The following is an 11,626-nucleotide window of genomic DNA, read 5'->3' as shown; positions in this document are numbered from 1 at the left end:
AAAGAGTAACATCATAACATCTGAAGGTTTTCATGTCACTCTAATGATGTCCTGACAGAACCACAAGGGGCATCAGAAACATCTGTGTCACACCTGTCCATCACTACATCTGTGTTAGTGACACTGCTGGAAGAATCCAGATTGCTTTGATTATTGTTTCCTTCCATTTTGTTTGCACTAACACTGCAAGCATCAGACTAAATCATACTTAGTATGTATGACCCCACAGTACCATATCACCCTATTAGAGCGCTTCGCTCTCGCTCTGCAGGCCTACTTGTTGTTCCTAGAGTATTTAACAGTAGAATGGGAGGCAGAGCCTTCAGTTTTCAGGCCCCTCTTCTGTGGAACCAGCTTCCAGTTTGGATTCAGGAGACATACGCTATCTCTAATTTCAAGATTAGGCTTCAAACTTTCCTTTTTGCTAAAGCATATAGTTAGGGCTGGACCAGGTGACCCTGAATCCTCCCTTAGTTATGCTGCAATAGACGTAGGCTGCCGGGGATTCCCATGATGCATTGAGTTTTTCTTCTTCACTCACTATGTATTAACAGACCTCTCTACACTGAATCATATCTATTATTAACCTCTGTCTCTCTTCCACAGCATGTCTTTATCCTGTCTTCCTTCTCTCACCCCAACCAATCACAGCAGATGGCCCCGCCCCTCCCTGAGCCTGGTTCTGCCGGAGGTTTCTTCCTGTTAAAAGGGAGTTTTTCCTTCCCACTGTCGCCAAAGTGCTGCTCACATGTCATTGTTGGAGTTTCTCTTTTGTCTCTTTATTATCATAAGGTTCTTACTCTACAATATAAAGTACCTGGAGGCAACTGTTGTTGTTTTTGCTGTATAAATAAAAGTGAACTGAGTTGAATGTAATTTGGTTGAACAGGAAATTCACATCATGGATCTGGAGCAGCTGTGTGATGATGTCATGTCAACATGGACCAAAACCTCTGAGGGATGTTTCCAGAAACTTTTTAAATTTGTGCCACAAATGACTAAAGCAGAAGAGAGCTCAGACTCAGCTTCACTGTCATTCAGCCATTTGACATGATATGAATGAAAAACAGATTCTCTGTCCAGGACCTGGGTCTGAGCGACCCAGGGTCCATGAGCATTTATGACTCTTGTTATATGATATGTGTTTGTTTCTGCATTGTGCTGCTGTTCCTGTGTCTATGATGTTGGAGACCTCACCTGCTCAACCGCCTGCCATAACCACGCCACCATCACTTTACCTACCTGTTGCTGCTGCATCACCGTCCAATCTACCCCCAGTGGCTGCTACACCACCATCATTTCCACTGCCTGCAGCTGCCACACCAGCACGGCCTGCGTGTCACAAACCACCTGCAGTGCTTCGCCATGGGCCATCGGAGCTCTTACGTGGCTGGACCTACTACAAGGCTGTCATCAGATCACTGGCCGGCCACCAGAACTGCTATGCCACAGCTGCCAGACCTGTGGCAGGCCGCTCGAGCTGTTTTCCTGCCGTCACCGTCCATCGGGCCAGCTGCCAAAACTGTGGCAGAACTGTGGTTGATTTTTTCAGTTTTTTGGGGACTGTTTTGACAGCGCTGCTGGACGTGCGGTCGGACTTTGAAACCGTTGGGATTAGGGGCTCTGTTTGCTAGAGGATTTTGTTTTTGCACGGAGAGTGCGGAGACTCGGGAGCAGAGTACAGACACTTGGGAGAAGGCGCGACACGGGAGTCGTGGGAGCGCACTGGAGATTTGTTGTGTGTTACATTTACTTCACTGTAAATCAACGCACTGTTTACTGCACAGAGTCCAGCATTTAGGTCCTTTCTCCCCCACAGTCTGCCACACAGACCGTGACATTCTCAGGTCTCAGTATTGCAGCATGCTACCAAACAACGAGTAAAACATTACAAATAACTACAATTAATAGAACAAGAAATTCTCAAAAATAAGTACTGAAATATGCAAAAACATAAATAACAATCACAAATATATAATATTTATATTTGGTTCTTCTTTATTTTAATGACTATTTACAGATTTTCACTGGAGGCATCAAAACTATGGATGAACACATGGAATTAAACCCTCGGCCTTCTCTCAGCGAGCTTCATGCTGTAGTCACCTGACATGGTTTCACTTCACAGGTGTGTTAACTCCAAAGCTGGAATCCTGGAATTTCTTGCCTTCTGAATCTGGTTGGGACTAGAAGTCAGGGTGGCACGCAGTAGGGCTGCACGATATTAGGAAACCCTGCGATGTGCGATAACTGCGATCAATATTGCGATAACGATATGACTTGCAATAAAATAAATAGCAAAACAAACAAAAAACCCCGAATACATAATTTACGTTTTACTGCAACAGTTTTATTTAAAGAAAGCTGCTGTATTAGCAGTGTAACAACAAAGTGCACTTTAACATTGAAACATTGCCCCCATAAAAATTTTTGGGTCTTCTTTAAGATCCCAGCTGGCCAGCACCTCACGTAATACACGGGCTATATTTTCACTAGTGTGAGAGTTTGGAAAACACACAGTCTCTAGACACCGTGTTTTCAGTTCAAAGTCTTCGGTGAGGAAGAGCACTGTGAAACTCATATATGGCTCCGTTGTACGACTTGATCATAGGTCTGTAGCATAGTTTTCAGCTTGGCTCAGTTCAAATGTGACGGTCTTGTGTAGGGCTGGGTATCGTCCATGATTTCTAGAATCGATTCGAATCCGATTCACAAGGTCCTGAATCGATTCGATACACGATTCGATTCAATTTGATTCGATTCGATTTAAATCTGGGAAATTTTGCCTCAGTCAGATTATAATTCAGATCAGTACATTTACATATTTTTGTATCTATAAAAAGGAAGCTGACACTTTCCAGACTTTATCACAGGTGTGAGCGTCACAGCAGAGGCCTTTGTGTCAAAGTAGCTGAAGATAAAACACAGAAACACATGAAGGTGGTTTTCCTGGCCTGGATTTTATAAAAATATTCTGCAGTACATCAAAAACGAAAGAAAACCATTAACCAGCTTATGAACATTGCCTCTGAAGTTACAGCGGTTTTATTAGAGACAGCGTTTTGCATAATTTTAAAAAGTTTACATTTGTTCAGAAGCCTGTTGAACGGCAGAAATTAGGTTTTCTTTTTGGAAGTAAGTAAAAAAAAACATCGGCCGACAGGCTGTAAACAACAGTAGACTTGTGCGTAACAACCAAGCGAATAATGCAGAAAACAGATTTCGGGGACAGACGGGAAACTGTTCTTGAAGTACAGAGAGAGAGAGAGAGCTGTGCATGAAGTGTGATTTTATCCTGGTGGAAGCAAAACAGCAAAAGTCAGAGTGAATCCATGACGATGTTTATGTGAAGCGTAGTTTGGATCTTCTTTTGCTGCTGGTTCGGTCAATATTGTTTGGAGAGAGATCAAACTAACAGCTTTAGAATCTGTGCAAAAACGGCGTGAACACAAAGCGCGGACCCGCCGAAACATCAGAATCAGCGAGCTGTCGGCTTTCAGCCCCGAGCGTGTCCATGCCGTCGGGTGAGAAAGTCACATCTCACTGATCCTGATCCGTCGGCGCTTTGTGTTTACGTCTCTGTGCAGAATCTGTGTTCTTGCTCTCATTCACTGTTTTAAATGTTTGGTGGTTGTCAAAATTTTGTGAAGTTTCACCTGAGATTCTGGAATTTCAGGCAAAATACATTTATATTAAAAAAATCAATTCAGGATTTTAATGAATCGATATCACGTTATCCAAGCCAGAATCGATATTAATCGATGAATCGATTATTAAAACCCACCCTAGTCTTGCGGCATGTTTCGTACATTTGTGGAATGGCGACATGGGAAAAGTAGTTTCCTGAGGGGATGCGGTATCTCCGGTCCACTTTATGTATCAGACTGGTGAAGCCCTCCCTGCTAACTGTATTTATAGGCAGAGATGGGCAGTAATGCGTTACTTGTAACGCGTTATTGTAATCCGATTACTTTTTTCAAGTAACTAGTAAAGTAAGGGATTACTATTGCAAAAACAGTAATTAGATTACCGTTACTTTCCCGTAGGAACGCTGCGTTACTGCGTTACTAAAACCGTGATTTTTTTGCAAGAATGTCTCATGACAGTGACGTAAGCGAGTGCTACGGTTGTGACAACAGCTGTGTGCAGATCAACAATGGATAATATATCGAGTGCAGGAGAGAGTATGAGCGTGCAGCGTTTAAAGCGTGGAAGTACTGACCTTACTTTGAGTTTGATTCCATAAAAAGTGACAAAAACATTAGTGTCCATTAGCATTGTGCGTGGGAAGAAAACTTCTTTTTACAGCGAAAAAAACCCCTAAACTTCCAAGCAAGCTCCGAGTGCGCTATGACGTAATGGAAAATTCACAGAGAAACTGCCGTATCCTTCCACTGACCGCTGCGGCACACCTGCACCAGGGTAAACCTCCGCCTACCCAACTCCTGCTGTACAGGTGAAAATAGAGCAACAGGACCGCTAGTCTTTGATTTTATTTATTTTCTGCTGTGTTTTACTTGCATCTATTTGAAAGACTGAGTGTAAACACAAAAAAAATTTATTTTATGTGCTGGAATGTGCAGAAAATAGGTTTAAATATTAAACAAATTTCTTCCAGTCAGAGAATGCTGCATATAATTAAATTTTTGCTTGATGCATAAAGTTAAAAAGATTAAAATTAATAAAACTATAAAAGTTTTAAAAAGAGACTTTTCCATTTGATTACATTTTGTATGATGGATTATGCAGAAAAAGTAGAATTGGGCTGAAAGATCTATCGCTTTATCACCTATTCAGGTTGTAAATCGTGTTTTTAAAAAGTAACTAAGTAATTAATTACTTTTGAAAATAAGTAATCAGTAAAGTAACGGGATTACTTTTTGGGGGAAGTAATCAGTAATTAGTTACTGATTACTTTTTTCAAGTAACTTTACCAACACTGTTTATAGGCATCATGTCTTTGTCAAAAAATGTGTAATGGCCTCTGTTATTTCTTTGTAGCGCTTCCACGTTTTCTCATAAGGAGTTCCACTTGAAAAACTCGGATACAGAGACGGCCGTTGGACTGCGGCGCTCTTTGTCTTAACATTAGCAACATTAGCTAGCCCTGTCTTTCTGGAACTCTTCAAACAGTTCTCTGTGGTCGTGTTGAAGATGATGGTGGAGTCGTGTTTCCTCTGGTGGTTGCCACGAGTGTTCGGCAAGTTTTGCAGAGCACCTGTGTTTGGAGAACGTCGTCTTTACCAAATCCAAAGTACCTCCAAATAAGCGAGGTACTATTTTTTAGCCACGAGTTCATAGTCAGTAGCGTTCTCGTCATGCGTCTCGCTCTCAGCCATTACAACTCCGACTCGTCGCTGCAGCGTTGTTCGCTCCCCACCTACATAGGAGGCGGGCCTCTAATCCATTTGATTGGTTAATGCCGTGAAGGGCTCTGTTCGACTGGTCAAATGTGTAAAGGGGTTTCTTTGATTGGCAAATTCTTTAAAGCACGTGCGTAAACATTTTAAGGTACCCAATTATCGCGGTTTGCGCCGTCTTTTGCAATGGGCCCATCGCACAGGCTGATATTGCGATGACAATAAATTTTTTATTTATTGTGCAGGCCTAGTACACAGCTGACAGCTCTATTTGACAACTGTTAGAATTCATATTATGGCAAGAACCAATCAGCGAAGGAAACAACAGTCTGTCATTTCTTTAAGAACTGAAGGTCAGTCAATCCAGGAAATTGCAAAAACTTCACAAAAACCATAAAGCGCTACAAAGAAACTGGCTCACACGAGGACCGTCCCAGGAAAGCAAGAGCCAGAGTCCCCTCTGCTGCTGAGGATACATTCATCCACCAGCCTCAGAAATCACAAGTTAACAGCTACTCAGATCAGAGCGCAGATAAATGCCACATAGAGCTCCAGTAACAGACACACTCTACATCAGCTGTTCAGAGGAGACTGTGTGAATCAGGCCTTTATGGTCAAATAGCAAGCAGAGGAGATTAGTTTGGGCCAAGAAACACAGGGAATGGACATTAGACCATCTGTGCTTTGGTGTGATGAGTCCAAATCTGAGATCTTTGGTTCCACAAAGGTGAACGATGGTCTCTACATGCATGGTTCCCACCATGAAGCATGGAGAAGGAGTGTCTGGTAGTGTGTGCGCCAGTGAACATGAACTTTTAAAACTCAAAATATTTTTTTATATACTGGTTAAAAGTGTTTGTGAAATACTTTGTTCTTTATGCTGGACTAACAAACTGCAGTCACAAAGACTGACTGTGAGCACTTTTCGGTGATTACAGAGTCATAATAACGTGTCATATATGAGATTATCACCATGGCATGACATCACATCATGTATGTATTTGCAATATTTAAAAAAAACAGCTGACAGTGTGTTTTCATATTTTCATTCTGTGCTTAAAGGGAGAAAGGTTTATTATTTCTGCAGTATTGCTGTCATTGCTTTTATCTATAGTTTTTTTTTGTTGTTGAGAATAACAGAGTGAGTCAGACTGCAGGATGAACACTGAGCTGTTTGTGCCCCCCAGTGGTCTTTGACCACAACGTGCTTCCAGTGAATTCCCGAATCCAAGCTGTGTGTCATCAGCAGCCACTCCACCTTAAAACTGACTTCACGTATAAAACTTGGGTCATTTATTTAAGAATTTGCACCATATCCAGCCTTCTTGTGCCCCCCTGTACAGAAACTCAAATGTTATTTTCAGACTTTTATTTTAGGGAGCCTTACACCTGTACACATGGTACGCATTCACAAATAACGTTTCATTTAAAAATTTGTAATAGAGGGGAGGACACATATGCTAATGTAATGTTAATAAATGGGTATTTATGAACACTAAACTTTCATGTTCAGAGAACACTCTCAGGTATATCTTGAGGATCTGAGTGTTCATGTGATTTATATTCTTTGCTATATATATGCAACAACGTCCAACGTTACATGTTAGTCAACTTCATTCACATTAATTAACCTTCAGCTATCGAAACTTGAGTTTTTATATTTCCTTGAACCACTTGAATGCACCTTTTCTAATTCGTGTTTTACCGGGGGTCCGCGAAGGCGCTTCGTTGGCATTTTACGGCCTCCGATTGGTTTGGTTTGTGTTATTTGCACCACGTGACACCAGACATGGCCGCCAGCGAGCCGAGTAAAGACGGTAAGTGTGACTTTTTAAACGTGTCCGCGGCTTTAATGCTGATATCTGGTGGTCTGCGTGCAAAGGTTTGGGTGTCGGTGACTCTCCGAGTCTGTGGGAATCCACAATCAGCAGAAAAAAGGCTAAAAAAAATCAGAAAAGCAGGCGGGAACCCGCCCGGCTAAGCTAGCAGGCTAGGAAATAGCTGGGCTGCTAACTGTGATTATACAGCAATCTCTATATTCAGTCAGTACTCAGTCTGACAGCTGTGAAGTTTATTCAGGATTTAACAGCGTGTAAAGTCTGAGTTCGATTAATGAGTTATTTAATTCATTAATTAATTAATTTTTTTACTTTTAGATCATAGTTTTGTCCCCACGGGTGATGAAAATAATTGTATACAGACAGATTTTTGTAGATCAGAGGGAAATGCTTCTTCATGCCAGGCTGTACATTCTCGCTTCCGCTTGGTTTTGACTCACCTGGTCTGGAGTAGAGTGTGTGTGGTATATAAGGTGTAGTCTCTCTTCTGCTTTCTCAGGTAAGGACAGCATTCTGGAGCCGCTGTGTTTCCCCGATCAGCCGGCTGACATCTCCAGCCCTCCCGGTGTTCAATGTCCCGGCTCCGAGCCGCTGGTCTGCCTGTTCTGCTCTGAGTCCGTCCCACCGCCGCGGAAAGACGTCCTCCTCAGACACCTGCTGATGGAGCACAAGCTTGTCATCGCCGACGTCAAACTCATCGCAGACGTCCCAAAGTACGAGCCACACATGCTCCGGCTCACTCGTTTAACTCTCGGGAACACGTTTGGATGTTTTTAGCATTTGGAACTCGATCATTTCACCAAAGACTTCCTGTAATTATTTGGGGTGATGGGGGGAAACCCTTACCTTACAAGTATAAATATATACAACAAGTCCAGCATGTCCACGCCTGTTAGTGTGCTGCTTTTATGAACCGTGACGAAGTGTTTCTGTGCGCCGGTAAACCTGGCTGTGAGTCGGTTTTTACTGACGAGTTTCCTCCATCAGGTACTTGCTGTACTGGAAGGGCAGATTCCTCGAGCAGCCGCTCACAGATTTCTGCAGCGTCATCAAAACCAACTCCACGGGCCCAGTCGGTGAGTTCACTCAAACCCACAGAGGACCTGACCTTTCAAAGTGAACCACGTACACTTCCTCCAGCTCTGATTAATGACTCATTAAAAACTCTTCTTCCTCGCTGACCTGACAGAGAAGCAGGAGGACTACTTCCTGCTGTGTGACGTCCTTCCAGAAGACAGAGTCCTCCGAGAGAAGCTGCAGCAGAAACGACTGGTGAGGAGACGTGACACTCGGAGCATCCTGAGTGAATCTTGTGCTGCTGGAAGTTTCGTTTCTTTTAAACTTTATTTTGAGGCAAAGTCTGAAAATCAGGAAAAATCAGAAAAATTGCAGATTTGAGTGATTTGACACCCTTTGTGTCGTTGTAACCTCTGCACTTTAAATATCTGAGCACTCTGAGGTAGTTTTCTGAAGAATTCCTCTGAGCTCTTCTTCTGTGCTCCCACAGGAGGAGGTCCTGGAGCAGCAGCAGAAGGAGCGAGACGACAGCAGCTTCCATCGTCTCTGCATGTTCTGCAGCGAAGAGTTCCCGGGAAACAGGTAACGCGCCGCAGGATTCCCATCAGTCCTGGAAACCTCACGTGTGTTAGATGAAAGCAGACAGAAGGTAGAGCTTCCTGAAATCATGTGACTAAAAGCTTCTTTGCTTCCTGTAGTCATCTCTTATGTCAGCCTGGATGCAAAAGTTTCAATCAAGTCCACTTCCTAGTCCTCCTCTGATCCTGTGTAAATGTCTGCTCGTGTCATCTCTGTATCGTCCGCAGTGATTGGTCGGACTGGCAGGCTCATCCGGTCTCTGCAGTGTGTCTGTTCTGTGATCACCAATCGGAGACGTTGGAGCAGATCTACGCGCATATGAAGGTACGGGAACGTAGAAGTTTCAGAGAAGGAAAATATCGTTTTCTGCTTTTCATCCCTGAAACGATTCTGCAAAGGCTTCTGGGAGAACGGAGACAGTGCACACTAACAGGAAACGATCTGCTTCCTGAGGTCTCTGCAAACATATGAATCCATCGTTCGCACAAAACATGGATTTTACTCAGAAAGTGCCCTCACACACAGACGGACCGAAGCTGAAGAGCTTTTAAAATGAAGCGCCTTTTATTTTGAAAAGTTTCCAAATAAATACATGATTGTCAAACCTTTAACGAGCAAATAAAAATGTTTCCTCGTTGTTGGGTCTGTGTTTCCACAGGCCCCGCTAGTTTAGAGACTTATTCATCATGAAGGAAACAAGACATGACAGAACATCTTCAACCGGTTTTTCACTCGCTAACGAGGGAAGTCTTTGGTCAAGAACCAGCTCTTGGAGCCCACGCCCCTGTCCTGTCTCAGGCCCGAAGTCCTTCAAAGAGCAGCTTCCCCCGTAGCTATTTATTGACATGGCAGTTACAATACACAATACAACACAAGCACCTCCCACTGTAAAACCCCCCAATGGTTCTAAGACGTGTGTGTGTGTGTGTGTGTGTGTGTGTGTGTGTGTGTGTGTGTGTGTGTGTGTGTGTGTGTGTGTGTGTGTGTGTGTGTGTGTGTGTGTGTATCATAAAAGCAGGAAGCTCACAACAGATCTGTCAGGATGCATCTGCAATAAAAGCTCCCCCAGCACAGAGTGGCTGGAGAGGTCAGAGACAAAGGAACGTCTTGATCCTATAGGTTGAACTCAGACCGTACAAATTTAAGAAACACGATGACAACATTCAACAATTAGACTTAACACTCGTGAACAATAAATAAATCTAGGATTGGACGTCGACTGCAGTCCGATTTTGTCGTTGATTAAACGTTCTGGTTTAAAGTCAGAACCAGTTTCCCAAACGTGACTCTAAGTTTGTGCTCACGAGTGACGAGTTTACCTGAGAGGCAGAAAAGTTTCTCTCTGCTTTCTGGTTTTGTTATTTATGAAGTCTGTAACGGGCGTCGCGTGCGTGACCCTGACATCTTTCTGTTTTGTGTTTGCAGGAGGCTCACGGCTTCGACCTCCACCTCCTTAAGACCGAGCTCAGTGGGTGAAATCGCCGTGGTAATTCGAGCGCAGTTTGCTTCTATTTCTTCCTTCTGAGTGTTTCTAATGTTCTGTCCTCCCTCAGACCTCAAGTTCTACCAGCAGGTCAAACTGGTGAACTTCATCCGGCGGCAGATCCATCAGAGCCGCTGCTACGGCTGCACGCGGATGTTCGACTGCCGGGCGGACGCCCTGCGTCACATCGCGGCTGAAGGTCACGTGATGAAACTGCCAGAGATGTCCGCCTGGGACCAGCCGCAGTAGGTTTAAGGAAGCGCCTGCAGAATTAACCAATGAGAGCGCGGGCTTTAAAGCTGGCGTACAGCTGCTGATGAACGTGGTCAACGCCACAGATGTTTACACTTCATTTGGAGTATTTTTATCAGCTGAGGAAAATGGCGTCCTTTTTGGGACTAATTTGAGCCTGAGCACTAAACGTCGTCTCGCTCCGCAGGTATTACTTCCCCACGTACGAGAACGACGCTCTCCTGTGCACGCTCTCTGACAGCGAGGAAGGCGACGGTGACGAGGAGCATCGCGGCGAGGAGATCCCGGTCATCGCGGAGGACATCTCTAACCTGAGAGCGCTGAAACAGTCCAGTGTCCTCAAGCAGCTGCTGAAGGAGCGAGGAGGCAGCAGCTAGGACCACAGACGGACACGTGTCATACGTTTGACTCAAAGGCGTCTCTGACGTCGGCTGAGCTCAGCTCATGGTGACCACATGCCACATGGCTGGAACGCAGCGGCACGGGTTTGAGTCCGGCCCTTTCCCTCTCAACTATTTCCTGTACGTCTCTACTTAGTAAAGATAAGAAAGGCAAAAGAAGAGTCCTCTCCACAGCTGGACACGCGGACGCCATGATGTCCGCTGAAACGTAATTGCTCTGCCTCGTGCAATGAAGCTGAAACATGCGTTTTCTTGAATATGAATTTTAGTACTCGAGTAAAAATGATTTTCTTTTGTAACTTGTAACTGAGCTGGATTCAGTGCTGTGGTGGACGAGCTCATCGTCAAGATGAGACGAGAGACTCTTTATTGTCATTGCACAGTCACACTTAGAACAACAGCACTACACAATTGCAAACTGTCCCGCGTCGGCACTACGCACAACACAAACAACACAACACAGGAACTTAATAAATGAAAAGAATGAGTGTATGTTTTACTGCACATTGTTATTATTATTGTTGTTGTTGTCCCCTCAGAAAGCCCAGGGACGTCTCGTGCCTGAAACATCTGTCCTATTTGGCGTTTCTGTTGTTTTTCTGCATCGCTTTGCTGAGCGACACCTGCCGTATGGTGGAGCCGAACTGCAGCGCTCAGAGTTTTCACCGCGTCCTTCGCGTCCAGGCTCACGTTCAC

General features: G+C 44.2%; 1 protein-coding gene across 1 annotated transcript; it reads left to right on the top strand.

Annotated features, from left to right (window-relative positions):
* Window positions 1-7,085: 7,085 nt before the first annotated feature.
* LOC146666881 (zinc finger protein 277-like) lies at window positions 7,086-11,422 on the top strand. The gene is made up of 9 exons (XM_085415020.1): window positions 7,086-7,177; window positions 7,698-7,911; window positions 8,186-8,274; window positions 8,388-8,470; window positions 8,706-8,797; window positions 9,022-9,118; window positions 10,220-10,262; window positions 10,348-10,522; window positions 10,717-11,422. The coding sequence occupies exons 1-9, from the start codon at window positions 7,150-7,152 to the stop codon at window positions 10,904-10,906; spliced, it is 1,011 nt and encodes a 336-aa protein (XP_085271146.1). The 5' UTR covers window positions 7,086-7,149; the 3' UTR covers window positions 10,907-11,422.
* Window positions 11,423-11,626: the final 204 nt, after the last annotated feature.

The sequence above is a fragment of the Rhamphochromis longiceps genome, linkage group LG7 (genome assembly GCF_057381845.1).
Source record: "Rhamphochromis longiceps isolate RC_006_pf linkage group LG7, R_longiceps_female_GT1.1, whole genome shotgun sequence".
Classification (NCBI taxonomy): Eukaryota; Metazoa; Chordata; class Actinopteri; order Cichliformes; family Cichlidae; genus Rhamphochromis; species Rhamphochromis longiceps.
This window is presented reverse-complemented; position numbering and strand designations above follow the sequence as displayed.

Bases quoted from the DNA above. Each gene is read 5' to 3' on its own strand.
- LOC146666881 (XM_085415020.1), top strand. From the start codon at position 7,150: ATGGCCGCCAGCGAGCCGAGTAAAGACG. The intron at 8,471-8,705 runs GTGAGGAGACGT...GTGCTCCCACAG, and splicing joins AGCTGCAGCAGAAACGACTG to GAGGAGGTCCTGGAGCAGCA. The intron at 8,798-9,021 runs GTAACGCGCCGC...TATCGTCCGCAG, and splicing joins GAAGAGTTCCCGGGAAACAG to TGATTGGTCGGACTGGCAGG.